Source organism: Trachemys scripta, chromosome 20 (assembly GCF_013100865.1).
Source record: "Trachemys scripta elegans isolate TJP31775 chromosome 20, CAS_Tse_1.0, whole genome shotgun sequence".
NCBI lineage: Eukaryota > Metazoa > Chordata > Testudines > Emydidae > Trachemys > Trachemys scripta.
This window is the reverse complement of record NC_048317.1, coordinates 10,556,319-10,574,262: the sequence shown is the minus strand read 5'-3', so window position 1 is coordinate 10,574,262 and position 17,944 is coordinate 10,556,319. Positions and strand designations below refer to the sequence as shown.

The following is a 17,944-nucleotide window of genomic DNA, read 5'->3' as shown; positions in this document are numbered from 1 at the left end:
TCTGCAAGGAGAAGGGAATTGTGGAGACCTGCAGGAATGGGAGAGGAAGGCGCAGGGATTGTTGGTGCGAATCCACAGCGATCGCAGAGGTGGGAAGGCTGCCACGGGTCAGGTGAGCTGATGGCACATCGGAGGCTGTTATAAGAAACTCTGCCCCCAAATCAGCTCCTTCAACAAACAAACACACAAATACTGCGGGAAGCTGCAACATTCTGACTTTGCCTTATCCTCCGAGGCACATGCATTTGCAAGGCTTCTGCAAGGAGGGAGGTAGGAAGGAAGGGGTCAGATGCGGAAGAAGACCTTCAGATTGCTTGTTACCATGATCCCAAAGGGACCAGCCCAGCATGCCTTGACGGAGCTGAATTCAGGTCAGCAGCTCGTGGGCCTGCTGAACTTTGGTGTGCTGCTTATCAGTGACCTCGCACCAGCAAAACAGGGGTCCACTATCCACAACGATGCAAGAGTCTTCTCCAGCCAAAGGAATTCACGTGTCATCTGTAGGCCACTATACGTAGGTTGGATGGATTTTTACCAGCCACCAGAATGAGAGCTCCTGGCGACCAACGCACGTGCAAAAGCAGATGGGCTGCCTGTCCAGAGAGGTATGGAGTACTTGTGAAGCCTCCTCAGCACATGAAGAGCCAAAGGTTGAATAATCTAATGCCGCAAATGGAGAGAAGTCCAGACAATTTTTTTTGTGTGTGGGGTGGGGGTCGCATTGTCTCAAATCCTGAGCTATACTAGTCATTAAATTATGGGAAGCTTTAGTTCATATGCAGATACGCCCACACCATGCTTCATGTCCTCCCCTTGCAAATCCCGTCTCTCCATTCTGCTGTGGCAAGACCTTGTCAGCATAACTTCATGGGAGGGAGACCCTGGAGTTCACTGAGCGTGAAAATTCACCACTGTGCCCGGGGCTAGCCCACAGCGTAGAAACCATTAAAGTCCTTAGCGGTAAGCCGTGTGTGTAAGACTTGTACTGGCCCCCTGCACCGCATGCAGGTGGGTCTTTCCCTCTGGGAACTCTCGGACTTGGGTAGCTGGCTTTGACAATAGGGAGGTGAACTCCAAGGTCTCCTCGCATTTCTTCCACCCAACCAAGATCTTACCCACTCCGAGGCCGAGGTATCCTGATCCTAGTGGATCACAGAAATCCTGACCAAGCCCGGGTGAAAATGTGGATTGAAACTTTAGGCTGTTTCCGTAATGGAGGACACAGTTCATCTCAGCAGCACCTTTGGAACCATTTGGGGGAATTCTGACCCCAAGACCTGCTCCAAAGTCTACCAAAATCATTGGAATGCCTCCCATTGACTTCAATGGTCTTTGGCTCAGGCCCCTTCTGTCTAGCCGTAAAACAACCTTTAGAGCTTAATAATACTAGCACCTTCCAAAGTGCTTTATAGCCACTAATTAACCAGACCTCACAACACCTCGGTGAGGAATTTGCGTGTTGTTATCCTTCATCTCACAGCCGAAGCTCAAGGTTACACTGTGAGTCAGGGACAGAGCTGACAACAGAATCTAGGCCCTGCCCTAACCACTAGTCCACACTCCCTCCCCAAGTCATGCTGTGCATCTCCCGGCCCAGTTTGTGACTAATGGTAACTCAGATGCTTTATTGGTTTGGAGGCTTGTGGCACGACTGGCGACTGCAATGCACCTGTCTCTGCTGGCCCCTTGTCCTCACACACCTGTGATCCCTACCCCATTTCAGTCGGCTTATTCACAGATTGTCCCAATCCTAGCTTGTGAGCTCTCTGCAGCAGGGGCTATCTGTTTGTACCGTGCCTAGCACAATGGGGCCCAGATTTCAGGATCCAAGGTAATGTAATTTGTTTAGACTGGTAAAGCAGCATTAAGCACCGATCCCACCCTCTGGGCTCTGGGCCGTGATTTTAAAAAATATCTCCGTGTCGAAGCATAATTCAAAAAAAATCCGAAGGCTCATTTTCAGGTGCTTGTTGGCCAATTCTTCCAGTGATTTTTAAGCTGCATCATTATACTCTGTGCTAGCATCTGCAGTATGTCTGGGAACCCCCATAAAGGCCATGAAGCCTTTGGAAACATGAGACACGTTCACTTTGAATAAACAGGAGCTATCTAAAGAGATCAGTTTGTGAAGGGAGGTTTCTGACACAGAAGCGAGAGAGCACTCCACCTCCTAAATCCACATCCACCACCTCAAAGGCAGCTGTGTTTATACAGAGGGTGCCCTGCGCAGTAGCATCAGATCTTGGGAAATCACTCCCAACTGTGTGTTTGGGGAGGACCAGCTGGGGTCTGGACAATGTGGTCAAGTGATAGAAGGGACCGGGGGCCCACATATCATGGGATGAAGTGAAGAGACATCTCCCCAAATGGCAGTATAGCTGTACATGATCCCATGGGTTTATTCTGGAGTGACACTGATGAAAATGAGATCAGAACATGGCCCCGGTTCTCTCGGATGTTGTGGAGCCCATCTGGGTAACAGCAGCTCCGTCTTTAATGTCTAAGCCCTGGCAGCAGGAGCAGCGGCGTTTAATGATGCCCTGCTAGGGCTGGAGAGCCCCCGAGACCTTCTTTTCCTCCCAAACTCTTTGTGGATTTGGTCGTATCTTATTTTCTCCCAGCCCTTCCCTGCCTGCTAGCCCCAAGTCCACCTCCTTGTCTTCTGCTGCCCTGCACATCTCCTGCTGCCCTCCACTGTAGCCTCAGCCCCTCTTCTCTCAAAGGTACCTTGATAAGAGACCCATTGAGGGAATTTGAGGCTGGTGAAAGGTGCAGATGCCCGACCACGGCTCAGATATCCACATCCTCTTTCCATTGGCAGAGGAGATACAACAGGGGCAGTAGCAGCAGTGCAAGCGTCCCACGCGCAACCCAGCTGCTAGGCCCTGTCCCTGATCTGCAGGAATCGCTTCCAAGCGTGAGAGGTAACACAGTTGTCTTCACGGCCCATTCAATCTCCGATCTCTGCTGTGACTGCCCTGGAGGCATCGGTAATGGCGATTTTAGCCATATAGACACCTGTGCGCTAGGAACTGGTGAGACCCACCCTCCTCCTCCCGTGCCACAGAAACTTTCCTCCTCCTACCTCTAGTTCCATCCTCTACTCCATCACCCAGCCCCTGATTTGGAGGTTTCCCTGCTGCTGTCTGCCTCCAACACCTCGAGGAGTCCATGTTTGCTTGTTTGGGTAAAGCCTTTTAGATGGGACAAAGCCACAGTTTTGACTAAACCTTTTAACGTCCCTAAACAGGGGCCACCTCCTCTTCCACCCCATTCTAATCCTCTGAACAAGCCAGTTTCTGCCAGTCCATGTCTAACAAAGCCCCATTCAGGAAAACCCCAGAGGGGTCCCCAGTCACCCACCCACCCGATTGCCACCCCACCCACTGGAATCCCCAAAGCCACCCAGTGCCTATCCAGATGATCCCCTGCCATGCCAGTGGTACCTCAGCATCCCTCCTGCCTGTTTGGTCAAACATCCCAGTCTTATGGAGAGAAGCAGGAGGCATTCGAGTAGGATCTTCTCTCCGTGAACCCATCCATTGGAAACCCAGTTTGGAATTCCTCCTTTCTCGGCTGTTTTCCTAACCTTAGACCAGCTGGGGCATGTTCCTGGCTCCATCCCAGGCTGTTACCAGCAAGACCAATAACAGTGAAGCGAGTGTGTCTGCTTTCTGCACTTCCTGGTGGGAGCAGGTTTAAAGGCAACAGAGCTGACCGCTGCTTACGCGTTTCAGGCAGCATTTAACTCTGTAAGACTAATAAACCTCGTCTCCACTACCCTTTCCTCACTAAAGCTACCCACTGTCACTAAAGATGGCACAGATCCACCTGTGATAGACCAAGGTGCCATAAACCACTGGCATTTTAACTGCTATGTCGTCAACACCTGTTCTAAGCACATACACACTAGCCAGGTCATGGCAGTTTCAGTATTACAGGACATTTCATAATTTTACTGCATGCTGCCCAGCACGCAACCCGATCATAGCTCCCAGCGTCAGCTCTACCAGTTGGAGGCATTTACTATAAATAGTAGCAAAGATGGGCTCCCAGTTCCATTTACGCTCACCAGACACCACTAACTTCACGTGGGGCAAAGATCGAAACGTTTGAGGTTCATTTATTAAAATGGGACAACTAGTACTCAATAGGTGGCTAGTACAATCCTTATTGAGCAAGAATAAATTAACCCTGACCTATTTTCTACCTCCTGAGTTTTTCTCTCTGGCTCTTTTGGCTAATTCAGTTCTAAACACTAACTGTGGAGCTCGGTATTCAGGCTGTGTTTAATTTGCTCGTTCAGTCAGCCGGTGTTATTTTCCTCGGTTCCCAGAGCGCCTTGCTCTTCTCAGAAGCCAGTGGCAATGTGCATCTCTTATGTAATTAACCGGACATTTCCTTTCTTCCAGAAATCTGCACCACCTTTTTTCTTCTCATCAATAATCCAACCCTCTGTCACCTGAGCCGCTGCCCGACATCTTAGCGTGTCTCATCTCATCATGTCTTGGAGGCAAATTCTGCTCTGCATGAGTGCAGTGCCCAATCAGTAGGACTCATGGGAGCTGAAGCCCCATAAATGAATCTCTTCACTGACTCGCCTTTCCCACCACATCCAGCACAAACTACTTGTCTTCATTTTTAGGGCCTATCTCCACCTTAGCTATCATCTCATATACATGACTGAGCTGCCAGCTCTGCCTCCACTCCCCCAACAATGCCCGCTTGGAGCGCTCAGTGGTCTAGTTTGTCGTCTTTCTCCCATGCCACCTTTTATGTGTGGGAGGAGGAGCGCCCCGTAAAAATCTGAAAGACCATCTCGTTGTGCTCCAAATCCCGCCTTAAACCCCTCTGGGTTGTAATGCCTACAAAACATGCAACAATAGCTAGGCAGCGGGCACTGTGACTGCTGTTGGTTCCACTGATCATAACTGTTTCCCTGTTAGCGGGTGTTCCTTCCCCTCCTCCCCCTGCAACCCCTGTCTGTTCATCGTATCCACCTGTTGGCTCTTGTCTTATAGTTTGATTGTAAGTGAAATGGGGCAAGGACTGTCTTTTTGCTATGTATGTGAATGATGTCTAGCACAAGGGACCCTGACTGGGCCTTGCAGGGGTTACCGCAATACAAAGAGTACAAATAATGTTGGTGTGTAGATGGGAACTTAGGCATGTCCTTGATCCACGGTAGAGCTTTGGGAAGTCCGAGTTCCACATAGCCAGACTCCGAGAGGGAACGTATTGCAAGATGGGGGCTTAAGGCTTTAGCACAGATCAGAGACCCAGTTATCTGCACTGTAAAATGGCCCAGCGCTTTAATCACCTTGGGTGTCACCTGCGTCGTGAGCAGGTTCCTGGAATGTCCGAAGCTGCAGGGCAGATGGACATTTAGATTGTATGTTCCCCCAGTTAGTGAACGTGCCAGACTTTCTGTTTAATCAAATGCTGCGTGCATTTGCCGTGCCATCACAGCATATAAATCACCAGCTATAATAATACCATTATGATTAAAGGAGGAGTTTCAAAAGCACCAAAGAGAATTAAGAGCACAAGTTCCAATTATTTTCAATGCAATCTGTGCTCCTAAATCCCTTACGTGCTTTAGAAAATCTTCCCCATTATTCTTTCAGGCTCAGATTTTCAAAGGCACTTTCAGGGACAGGTGGGTGCTTAACTGCTTTGTTCCAGAACTGTGCAGCCTTCTTCCTTCCCTCTTTTGAACGTTTCCCGGGGTAGCTTGCTCAGACAGCAACTTGTCTCTTAGATCCTACTAGAATGCCTCCTCAGTCAACCTTAACCATGCCCAACATCTCCCCCACTGCCCCAGCCCTCTTCAATTCTCTCTCCGAATGTGACTAAAGCCATGTTTAATAAATCCAGAGTCTGAAACGCTAAGGCGGTGTTGGCTGCCTGCCAAGACTTTATCATAAGATAACAGCTTCTGTGGCAGGACAATGCCAGACTAGACAGAGCTTTAATATGGCTTAATAGCACCGGGGCCAGCGTTACGTGCTCTGCTTCTTGGGCAGGACTCCTGGGTTGGTGGCAGAGCTGAAAGAGTGGAAGTGTATAAACAGAGGCGCTTCTCCGTACGAAGGTCGTATTCTCACGTCACTTTCGTTTCGTTTCAGTTGGTTATGACTTATCATAAACCACCATGAAACATAGGCAGTCACAGGGCCCGATCCTGCCCTGACTTACACCCCGGCAACTCCACTGAAGTGAAATGGATTGCCTGGGTGTAACTAAGGGCAGGATTTACTTGTGCTCGTAAGCAAAAGGCAGCAACTATCATCCCTGTTTGATATGCAGCCCTCTGTTCCCAGTGCTAGGAGAGCCTCTTGGCTGGAAGGGAATGATCAATCCCATTGCTCCATCCGCCATGAAGGACAGGCCAATGCTGGTTCTTTCCCTGTCTCCCTAAAGAGTGACATATGGCCCCTCGGTCTCTTTCTCCTCTCTGGGGCTGGGTGTAATCTGTGCTGTGAGGTGTGCAGACGTCATGGGCAGAGAAGCAATATTTTGACACTTTTAAGGATGCCACTGCACCCAAGAAACTAGCATTTGGAGTATCACAGCGGCATCTCAAGGCATACTTAATCTTGCCTCAGTGTGGGGGGGATGTACTGGGCGATCTCTTGAGATCACTTCCAGCCCTACATATCTGACTATCTTCTTCCATGAGCAGAGGAACCATTTCTCATATTGACACATCTGCCGGACTAGCCTCCCATGTCCTGTGCGCCACGCAGTCTCCTCCTTCATATCCCTCCTTCCCCAGCCCAGACCTTGTTCTGGATGCTGCCCCCAAATCTTAATATATTGCAGTAAGCTGCATCAATAACGCTAAGGACATCACGATCTTTCGCTGTTGCAACCTTCGTTCTTCCATACCCACTTCCTCCACCCTTTATCGCTTCTCACTGAGGAAACTCCAGTTTCCATTGTAAGACACCTGGGACAGATCTTCCTTTGTTAGTTGGCTATAAATTCCACCACTTGCAAGTCTGGGGCTGCATAAATGGTCATTGTGAAACGTGAACCCTCTGGAATCCAGAAATAACATTTACACATTAAAAAAAGGTTCGGAGATGAGCCAATTCTGAAAAGAGAGAAAAACATTATTATCTATGTTAAAGCAGGGCCTACAGGTCCCGACCAAGTTTGAGGCCATTGTGCTAGGCGCTGTACAGACAGAGCCACAAGTGTTCTCTGCCCTGAAGAGCTTACAGTTCAAGTCGCTGAGCCTGCTAAACCTGACACATGTTGACTTCCGAGTGACTAATCCAACATGGATTCCAGCCCGTGACAATCACTATACCACTCGCTAAGAACAGCACAGATCCACACCAGCACTCTTGTAGATTCAGAGATTTTAAGACCAGCAGAGATTATCATGCCTGTCTAGTGTGACCTCCTGTGTAACACAGGCCATAGATTGTACCCAGCAATTCCTGCACGTAACTCAACAACTTGGGGGCGAACTAGAGCATGGCTTTTAGAAAGACACCCAGTGCTGATTTCAGGACTCCAAGCGATGGAGGATGTACCGCATCCCTTGGTAGAATGGTTCAATGGTCAATTAACCTCACTTTTAAAAATGTGCACCTTATTTTCCTTTTGAACTTCAATTACCTCAGCTTTCTGAGAATGGATTGTGTTATGCCTTTGTCTACTAGATTAAAGAACTTTCTAGTATCAGATATCTTTTCCCCGTGTGGGTAATTGTAGACTGCAATCAAGTCGCCTGTTAACCTTCTCTTGATAAACTAAATAGATTGAGCTCCTTTAATCTCTCAGTCTCAGCATAAGGCACGTTTAACTCCCTATGACCAGCACTGTAGATGGTTTAGGCTGAGGCTTATTCACAAAATTCCTAGTTAGGGAGGGAAGCTATGCAAAAGCCTCGAAGCCATGAACTGAAGTAAACAGTGCATCGCAATATATTTAGCAAATGTCATAAAATGCAAAGTATTATTATGACAGTGCAAACCACAGAAATTCAGGAGGAAGGGGAAAGATACATTTCCTGGACCGGGAAACTGCTGAAGGTCTAGACCTAGGGGACAGATCGTTTAGAGTAGGGTGTCACTGACTTCCCCTCTGCAGATAAATCACCACAGAACTAGGACCTTGCAGGGTGATTTGAGTGGGGAAAAGAGTGACTCTCCCTAGCTCCTGTACAAATACATCGCTGGGCCCGATACACTCTGGCAAAGTCCTTGGTGGCTCTGTTGTTCCCAGCTGCTGTTGGTGTCCCCATGAGGGCACCACCCCAGTCCCCAGATTCACATACGCCCCCAGTCCCAATTTCATCCCCTCAGATCCCCCCCCCATTTCCATGCTCCCAAAGCCCCCTTCTCCCAAGTCCCCAGCTCCAGCTTCCCCCCTCCCTCCTCTAGATCCCCTCTAATTCCAAGGCAGTTCTAGCTCCTTCGGGCGGTGCGTGTCCCTTTAAATCCCAGGCTTCTTTCCCTGACCAATCACAGACGGGATCCCCGTACAGCGACGGGGACAAGACTGGCCTCTGGGCCCGAGCCAGCTTTCCCTAGCCCTCTCATTGGCTCCGCCTTTCCCCCCCCGCCCCATCCCCCGATTGGCGAATCTGGAAAGAAGCTCCTCCTCCCACCCCTCCCTGTGGCCAATGAGAGCGCTTGAAGGATCCGGAGCGCTGCGGGGATTGGTGGCTGGGCCAGGCCAATCGGGGCACGGCGGGTCGGGTATATAAAGCGGCTCCGGGGAGCTAGGCGACTGCAGTGTTCAGCGTCGCCGGCGCGCAGCACGGGGAGTTCGGACACGGCGCCGGCTCACACGGGTTCTCCTCAGCCTCCCCTCAGAATTGTGGTGTTGTTTTTTTAAGCCCCTCACTTCCGGTTGTTTTCTTGCCCGCTTCCGGGTGACTTGGGCTCGGCTTCCGGTGGCGTTTCCCAGGAGCGGCGCGGGGCGGGTGGCGATGCTGTCAGCGGCGGCGCCCGGGGCTGGCGGCTCGGAGCGGCCCGGCGGCCGGTTCAGCGTGCTGAGCTGGGAGCAGGTGCAGCGGCTGGACCAGATCCTGGGCGAGGCTGTGCCCATCCACGGCCGGGGCAACTTCCCCACCCTGTCCGTGCGGCCCCGCAGGATCGTGCAGGTGAGGGGGGCGTGTCCCTCGGTCCCCCGGCGGGGCAGGGGGTCCTCGGCGGGCTAGAGCCAGCCCCTGACAAGGGGGGGGTCCCTTGTGCTATGCATGACCCTGGGGAGGTGTGAGGGGGGCGCCTGGCTCCCCACTGTGCGCAACACTGGGGGGAGGGGTACCTGGTGCTCCCCATTGGTTCCCCACTATGTATGGAGGAGGGGGTGGGGGTGCTTGGCTCCCTACTGTGCCCAACACTGGGGGGAGGGGTGCCTGGTGCACCCGTCCCGTGTATGGCATGGGGGAGGGGTGGCTGGTGCCCCCCACTGGCTCCCCACTATGTATGGGGGGGGNTATGGGGGGGGTGCCTGGCTCCCTACTGTGCACAACACTGGGGGGGGAGAGGTGCCTGGTGCCCCCCACTGGCTCCCCACTACATATGGAGGAGGGGATGGGGGGGGTGCCTGGCTCCCCACACTCCACGGTATGTTGGGGAGGGACCACTGGCTCCCCGGTGTGACATCATGGGGAAGGGGAGGGTCCCTTGTGCACGGTGCTGGCAAAGGAGGGGGCCTTGTAGGCCCTCCTGCAACCCACCTCCCTGTTAAAGGTCACCCCTATCCCGTAGAAGTGTGCAGTGGCTCCTGCCCAGCGCTGCTAACGTGGAGCTGCTGCAGTCCTGCGTGCTGGGCTGTTGGAAGCCAGCAGATCAGCTAGCAAGGCTGGGTTCAAAGGGTCCCCCCATACATGGGGCTTGTGACTTGGCAAAGGCAGAGCTTCCAATGGGAGCTGTTCTGACCCGCTCCTGTTTGAGAAACTGCCATGGGGATGGGAGGGAGCTGTGATATGCAGAGACCCAGTATTTTCTGCCAAAGGGTGTCTCCCTCTCCAAAACAACTTGTGTTTAAATCCCCCTGCTTGATGGAGACAGACTGCATGTTTGGGCAAGGGCAGTTCCTCCATAGTTGAGCATGCTATGGGGCTACCTGAAACTCATCCAGTTTTTCCAAACCAGCTGGTAGGCTCCCTGCATAGGAAAAGGAGGTCACCAGAAACTTTAGAGGCCACTGTTGACTCACTGATTTTTTTGTACGCGGTTTGTGCAGAAGTGTTGGACTCTGCCCTGATGAGGCTGCACTCAGGCTGGTCCTGTGCTTGCTCTCACTTTCTGCTTATATGGGGCTTGAAATCTGCTAGCAGAAAATAAAACTGCTGAGACCATGATATCGGTCTCTCACTCTTGGCATCTTGCCACCCAGGCTCAGGAATTCTCCAGCTGAAGCAAATACTTCTACTAGCCGAAGCTAAGATGGTAGATTTTTCACTCTACATCCATCTCTTACTATGCAAGGCCTCTGGTTCTTGCTGCTCCCTCACCCAGACTGAAGCACATGTGTACAGGAAACCGAGGGGTCATCACAGGCAAAGTCATTCAGAATTGCCTTGGGATTAGATTCCCTGTGTCTATTAACATTCTACTGTGTCTTGGCTTGTCCCTTGTCTTCATGTTGACATTTTCCTGTTAACCTAAAAACTCAGTCTTGGATCCAGGACATCCTGCATTAATCTTATTTGTGTCAATAGCAAAGTTCATTTAGAACTGCCACATCGGTAGAGGGCAACATTGGACTACTTTACTGCACATATTAAAAACAGATGTTTGTAATAACGAAATTCAGACTCCATCAGCCCAGGCTAGGTTCTGTAAGGCTGTGAGAAGCTTTACGATAGGATAGATGCAGCAGATATGGCAGCAAATGCACTAATGGCCACCAACTAGTTTGTGAATTTTTTTGCGACACTTAAAGCTGTCCAGTTCAGCCTCCCTTGTCTGAATGTCAAGGGGATGTTAAATGTCTGGATTTGTCAATGTAAATTAATGCTGGGACCCGATGACCCCATCTCAGACTTCTGAGGTCTGAATAATGAAAGCTAAACTTCAGCTATGTAGGGACAAACAGATGCAGTTAGTATTGCTTGCACGGTTACACTACTTATATTGAAGTGTCAAACACATTCTCTTAAATGTCTATTCCAATTTATTATTGGTGGATTTAGGACCACTAGGGACTTAATCTATAGTTTGCTCCGTTACCAACTATAACAGAAGTAATGCTTAATGTGAAAGGATCACTGTTAGCTCCAAAACAAGTTGGAAAGTGGCTTCTTTACCAAAACATTAGATTAAAAATAAATTGTAAATACAAGTTACTTCTCACTTATGCTGTTTACTCTGCCCTATCAGCTGGTCCAATGATTCGAGTTGGTGCTAACTGAAGTTTCCCAGAGCTGCAAAATCTGGGTGGCAAAGATTGAAGGGGAGTGGCTATTTAAACTGTTTCCATAAAATGCATTATGCCTGTTGGAAACACAGCCTTGTATTTTGTAAACACTTCCTTAAAGGTTGCATCAAATTTAAGTGTCCTTCAGGTCTTGTCAAACTGACTTTAAACTGCGTACTCGACCAGTGGTCTTCAAACTGTGCCTCATGAACCAGTACTGGGTTGCGGTGGCTCTGGTCAGCACCGCCAGCCGGGCTGTTAAAAGTCCCATCGGTGGTGCTACCTGGCTAAGGCAGGCTAGTCCCTACTTGTTCTAACACTATGCTGTGTGCCCTGGAAGCAGCCAGCAGCAGGTCCAGCTCCTGGGTGGGGGGGCGGGAGGGCCCACCGGGCTCTGTGCGCTGCCCCTGCCCTGAGCACCGGCTGGGCAGTGCCTGTGGGTGAGAGCCACATGGAGCCGGACCTGCTGCTGGCCGCTTCCAGGGCGTAGAGTGGTCTGCGGTGCCAGGACAGGCAGGAAGCCTGCCTTAGCATCCCTGCTGTGCGGCTGACTGGGAGCCGCCCGAGGTAATCCCCTGCCCAGCCCTGAGCCCCTCCAAACCCAGAGTCCCTTCCTGCACCCCAAACCCCTCATCCCTAGCCCCACTCCAGAGCCTGCACTCCCAGCCCTGAGCCCCTCCTACACCCTGAAACCCCTCATCCCCAGCTCCGTTGGGTCGCAGGCATCAGCAATTTTCTTCAGTTGGGTCACAAGGGAAAAAAACTAGATTATGGCATAGAGCAGTGGTTTTCATAATCTTCCCAAATTAACAGGGATTGGTTAACCATAAAGTAATAACAGCAGTGCTTTAATATTGCACTTTTCATATGGAAATTCACAGCTTCGTACAAAGGCTTGCCATTCATTTGAGGGCTTCAGGAGATGCAGAGTACTATATCTCCTGGACACGAAAGATTGAACAAGTGCCCCATGGCTTGGTGGTCTCTCTGCATTTGCACTGTGGTGGATCCTTGAGTCTCCATTTGTGCATCAGATGCACACATCTTCCATGTAACATCCTAATACAGTTGCTGGTTGTCGGTAGTTCAAATAAGTTGCTGTGTATTCACGGAAGGGAGGCTTCTTCATTCCTTAGTAATGACTCATCAAATGTAAAATCAAGCATGTTGGCTTCTCATTAAAAAGCCTATTCCCAAACCAAACTGGCTTTCACAAGAAACTAATCTAGGATTTCAAGATCTCTACCTCTTGGAGTACTTCACTTAAGTTTGGAAATTGTTCAAGTGGACTTTTTTTTTTAAATACAAAGCAATGTGACTTCAGCTAATATAGAGCCCTTATGGTTATGCTAACTCAATTGGACCTCCAAATTTTGTTGAAGTGCATATGTATGACATGAAAGATTTAATGAAGCAAATGATAAGACGCTATTAGAGTGCTAAGCTTGATTTGTCTAGAGCGGTGGAAAGCCGACATTGGCAGAAGCCAGATATCTAGCATCAAATGTTCCACCAATTGTGCAACTTAATATCCAGAACAGTAACTAAACTAAAGTGAAATGTTCTTCCTTTAGTCTTCGCTGTGCAATAGTGGATTAAAGGATGTTTACAATCTTGCCACTAGCAATTTACTGTGTATACTCAGGACAGTAATTCTGGCCAGGCACGTTGGCAGCCTCAGAATTTAGGTCTGAGTAATCTGAAACAAGTAACCTAAAAAGGCAGTCACTTTGTAATGCTTGGTTATATATAACCAGCTACTCAAATGAGGTAGAGAATACCAGGCCAAAATGCAGGCACGTTTTGTTAGTGCCTGCCACCTGATTGTCAGAATTGCTCCGCTGTACCATATATAGTGAGGTACTCTGTACTACTGACCTGCTTCTGACAATCCTCTTAGGAACACTTGTCTATCCTCCTGTATGCGTTATCCTAGTGCTAGTAGTGAGTAATAGATTTCAAATGCTCTTGTCCCTCTACAGTTGGGACAACAGATCCTACTACTCGTATCCAGCCTTCTGCATGGGCAGGTATCCTTTGGAACAGTGTGGTGTGGTCCATGAGAGAACACTCACTCCCCAGACATTTGAATCTTACAAGGTTTGGTTCAAGAAAGAACTAGATAAATTCATGGAGGATAGGTCCCTCAATGGCTATTAGCCAGGATGGGCAGGGAAGGTATTCCTAGCCTCTGTTTGCCAGAAGCTGTGAATGGGTGACAGGGGATGGATCACTTGATTCCCTGTTCTGTTCATTCCCTCTGGGGCACCTGGCATTGGCCACTGTCCCAGACAGGCTACTGCACTAGATGGACCTTTGGTCTGACCCAGTACGGCTGTTCTTGTTTGGTTTGTGCCTAATCCTGTTGCCATTCATATACGTTGGAATTTCTCATTGACTTATGTTGGAGCAGGATTGTATTGTTAGTCAGCTGGACACATAGGCAGTGTACTACCTTCATGGGCTGTTAGTGTTTTAAACTCTTCTGGCCATGAGCATTTGGACTATTCAGAGAACTGCAACCATAAACCCCCCTGGATTTCAGAGAGCAGGGATGTTGAATCCTGAATCCCAAACATCTGTCTTTTAGGTCTTGGGATGAATCTTAACCCAACGGGGATCTGAGTTCCTATTGTATGCAGCAAAGACTTTGAGAGACTAATGTTAATTTAATCCAAACCCTGGTCCTGATTCTGCATCAATCTCCTTGACCTATATCTAATACTAGACTGACTAGTGCAAAACTGTAGCCCCTACATCATATTCAAAATAATATGCACGTGGGGGAAGATACAATTTTGTAACTCTGGTCTAACATGCGTTCACTGTGATTGACCATAATTGGTATGAAGTTTCTTTCTTCGTACTCTGAACTTATTTGACTTGATTATAAACAATTCCTAAATAGAAAGCATTCCTTGCCCATTGAATGGGAGATGGAAATGTCTGCTCTATATGTGAAAATGAGCAACCTAACTATGCACTGTCCCGAAATCTGGTTTGAGCTTACTACTAACTACTTAATTGGACCTAAAACTAATCTACCTGATGTGTTGGTAAGAATGCATGCACTGGTGGGTATTTGACATATCTAATAGTAGATGGCTCATTCCCTGTGGCTTGATATGTGAATCTTACAATTTGGCAGTGAGTCCAGGTGAATGTCCAACTTAGCTCCAGTAGCTCCTGCCAGAGAGTAAATAGGAAGTCCCAGCATAAGAACCACATCTTGTGTAAAATCCCAAGTGTGTAAAGTTGTAAAATTCCATGTTTTCCAACATTCACAACTTGCACCAGAATACCCTCTGCTTGCTTGAAAGTGCCGTTTCAGACTTGCAGCTAAGCGATACGAGCCTTCACGAAATTAGCTGATCTAAATTAGCGATGTTTTGATACCATTAACCTTCCAGTAAGTATTGGTGGCTCTCTAACTTCTCATTAAGCTTGATCCAAAATGGAATTCTTAAAGTCTAGTTCATGGGCCTGACACGTATTGATTAGTGGGACACCCCATCCAGCTGGAAAAGGAAGAGTCCCCGTCAGAACTAGGTACTATAACTGCAGGGCAGCATAGCATAAATTGTTAAGATTAGTTAAAACTCTACAGTTAGTTTCCACTTAACTAGGAAAACTCTTCTAGACTGGAACTGGTTCCAGTTACATTCAAAGTTGTGGCTGAACTATTTGTTCTGGAATAGTACCTCTTGCCTATTGTGCCCAAACACTTCAATAATTTCAGGGGCACATTAGGTAAATCAAGTTGAGGGCTAGCTTTTTTTTTAGGATTCTTGGGCTTTCTTGATGTTGGCTTCAGACTTCATTTTCAACTTTGTCTGAATATCCTGATATTAAAGGAAGATTGAATCTGTGCCAAAGTACTCAGTTTGAGTTCCTGGTTGTGCGTAATAAAATATAGAGCTCAAATGTTTTGCTAAGAAGTTACCATCCTCCATTGCTAGCTGGTGTCTGGAATAGGTAGTTCATATTTTATCATCTTGGGGTTCTTTCAGCCTAATGCACGTTTGTCATCAGGAAAGTGATTCAGCTTCATATTAAATGAACAAAGCTTCAGAGGTGTATTTGCGGGTGTGTCAATATTGAGGAGGCAGGATTAAAATTGCTCAAGGTAACACCTGTTAGATGAAAAGTTGCCTCTTAAACCTGGCAAGATGTCATATGCAAAACACTGACATATTGGAAATTATTAGGATACACTTACTAGTTAAGACATGAACTTGCATACTTATGGCAAGTGCATTTCAGCAACTCTAGCTTCTTAGTTTGCCTTTAATGAGTCTTGGCAAGGTTAGGAGAACTTCTAAAACATGTACAAATACAGCTACTCCAATCAATCAAATAAAAATTGGGACGTCACTGTTTCTGCATTTGGGCACTTCTCGCTGGATCAGTTGTAGTTTCAGATTAATGAGCCAAAACTGTTACCTAAAACTTATTTGATAAGAATCAAGAGACTTGAGGAAACCAATCTTGCAGTGAACCTGCTCAGACAGTTGCTGCCTGGAGATAATTGGGTGGGAGCAGTTAACAGCTGTAGAACAGAAGCAGGAGTACAGATGTTCACTTTCTGCCAGGAGCACACTAATGTAAGAACAAGCAGTTGAGGCCCCTTTTAAATCCAGTGACTGCTACAAACATGTAGGCTTTTGAAGTGTATAGGTCTCTCTAGCCTTTCTCTCTGGAGTACCTCCAAACTTCCCTGTTTGTAATAGGAATGGCAACCCATCTCCTTTTTGTTATGCTGGCATGATCTACTTCAACATGCAGGCCCAATGTCAGTTCTAACATCCCATTCTAAGAACGCTACCTTAGTACTATATAGAACAATGACACTCTCTCTCTCTGTATCTCAGGTGGTCCGCAGCCGTCTGGAAAAGAAGGGAATTGCAGTCCATAATGTCAGGTTGAATGGCTCAGCAGCTAGCCATGTCCTACATCAAGATAGTGGCCTAGGGTACAAAGACTTGGACCTCATTTTTTGTGTGGATCTGAAGAGTGAGGATTCTTTCCAGCTAGTTAAAGATGTGGTCATGGACTGTCTCCTGGACTTCCTCCCAGAAGGCGTAAACAAAGACAAGATCACCCCCATGACTCTGAAGGAGGCATATGTGCAGAAACTAGTGAAAGTATGTAATGAAACAGACCGCTGGAGCCTTATATCACTGTCTAATAACAGTGGGAAAAATGTGGAACTCAAATTTGTGGACTCTCTCAGACGGCAGTTTGAGTTCAGCGTGGACTCCTTCCAGATCATATTGGATTCACTGTTACTATTCAGAGAGTGTTCAGAGAACCCCATGTCTGAGAACTTCCACCCCACAGTCACTGGGGAAAGCATGTATGGGGACTTTGGGGAAGCGATGGACCATCTCAGGAGCCGAATCATCGCCACCAGGAACCCAGAAGAAATTAGAGGTGGTGGGCTTCTGAAGTACTGCAATCTCCTGGTGAGGGGGTTTAAGCCCAAGTCGGAAGTAGATATGAAGGCGCTACAGAGATACATGTGCTCTAGGTTTTTCATAGACTTTTCTGACATTGGAGAACAGCAGCGGAAGCTCGAGTGTTACCTTCAGAGTCACTTTGTTGGGATGGAGAGCAAAAGGTATGACTGCCTAATGACCCTGCACCGGGTGGTGAATGAAAGTACAGTGTGCCTGATGGGACATGAAAGGAGGCAAACTCTGAACCTCATTGCCATGCTGGCTGTGAGAGTGCTGGCTGAGCAGAACATCATCCCGACAGTAACCAATGTGACCTGCTACTATCAGCCAGCACCCTACGTCAGTGAAATAAACTTCAACTACTACGTCACCCATGTGCAACCCCTTCGGCCTTGCAGTCACTCCTACCCAACATGGCTTCCTTGTAACTGAGCATGGACAGCACTCTCCAGGATCTGTATTCCAGGGTGCTCCCTGGCCTTGGCAGCCTTCTGGAAGAACTGTGACAAAAGGCAATATACTGGACTCTTTCTCGAGAGTTTCTTGTTCCCAAGTTTGTTTGGAACTAGCTGTGTCTGCTGTACGCTGTGGAGATTGGATGTGCAGTGTTATTGGAAACTGTAGATGATCCGAAATGTTTACAGGAAGACTTATGAATTATGTAGGCAACAGGGGAGTTAGGGGGTTTGTAGGGTTAGACTAAAGGTAGAGCTGCACTGCCCTGAAATGCAAATCAGTCTGAATTTCCTTTTGGGTGCAGGAGGTGTTAAGGTTTGTGCAGACTCATGGTTTCTGAAGATAGAAGCCAGGGTGGCTGATTCCTTTGAAGGACCAAAGAATCCTGTTCTTAAGTGCCTGTAACAATATAAACACAATTGTACTGTAAACCTTTATTTTTTTGTTTTTGTCAGGGGCTAAGGTCCCTAAGTGCTTGTGTGGGGATGTCTCAAGATGAAAATGTTTTGTTTGGGATGGGAGGGGGTCATTTGATCATTTCTAGTAACATAACAGATGTTGGATTGCAGGTGACGTATTGCTAAGGCTTTTGGCATGGCTTGCTGCTCGTGAAGGACCAGCTAACAGTATCTAATAGTCAA

The 17,944-nt window shown here is 48.2% G+C and overlaps 1 protein-coding gene across 1 annotated transcript; it reads left to right on the top strand.

The window, feature by feature from the left end:
• Positions 1-8,759: 8,759 nt before the first annotated feature.
• On the top strand, positions 8,760-17,734 carry TENT5B (terminal nucleotidyltransferase 5B). Its single transcript, XM_034754202.1, has 2 exons — positions 8,760-9,124; positions 16,260-17,734. Exons 1-2 carry the CDS (start codon positions 8,951-8,953, stop codon positions 17,277-17,279), a joined length of 1,194 nt encoding a protein of 397 aa, XP_034610093.1. The 5' UTR covers positions 8,760-8,950; the 3' UTR covers positions 17,280-17,734.
• The last annotated feature ends 210 nt before the right edge of the window (positions 17,735-17,944 follow it).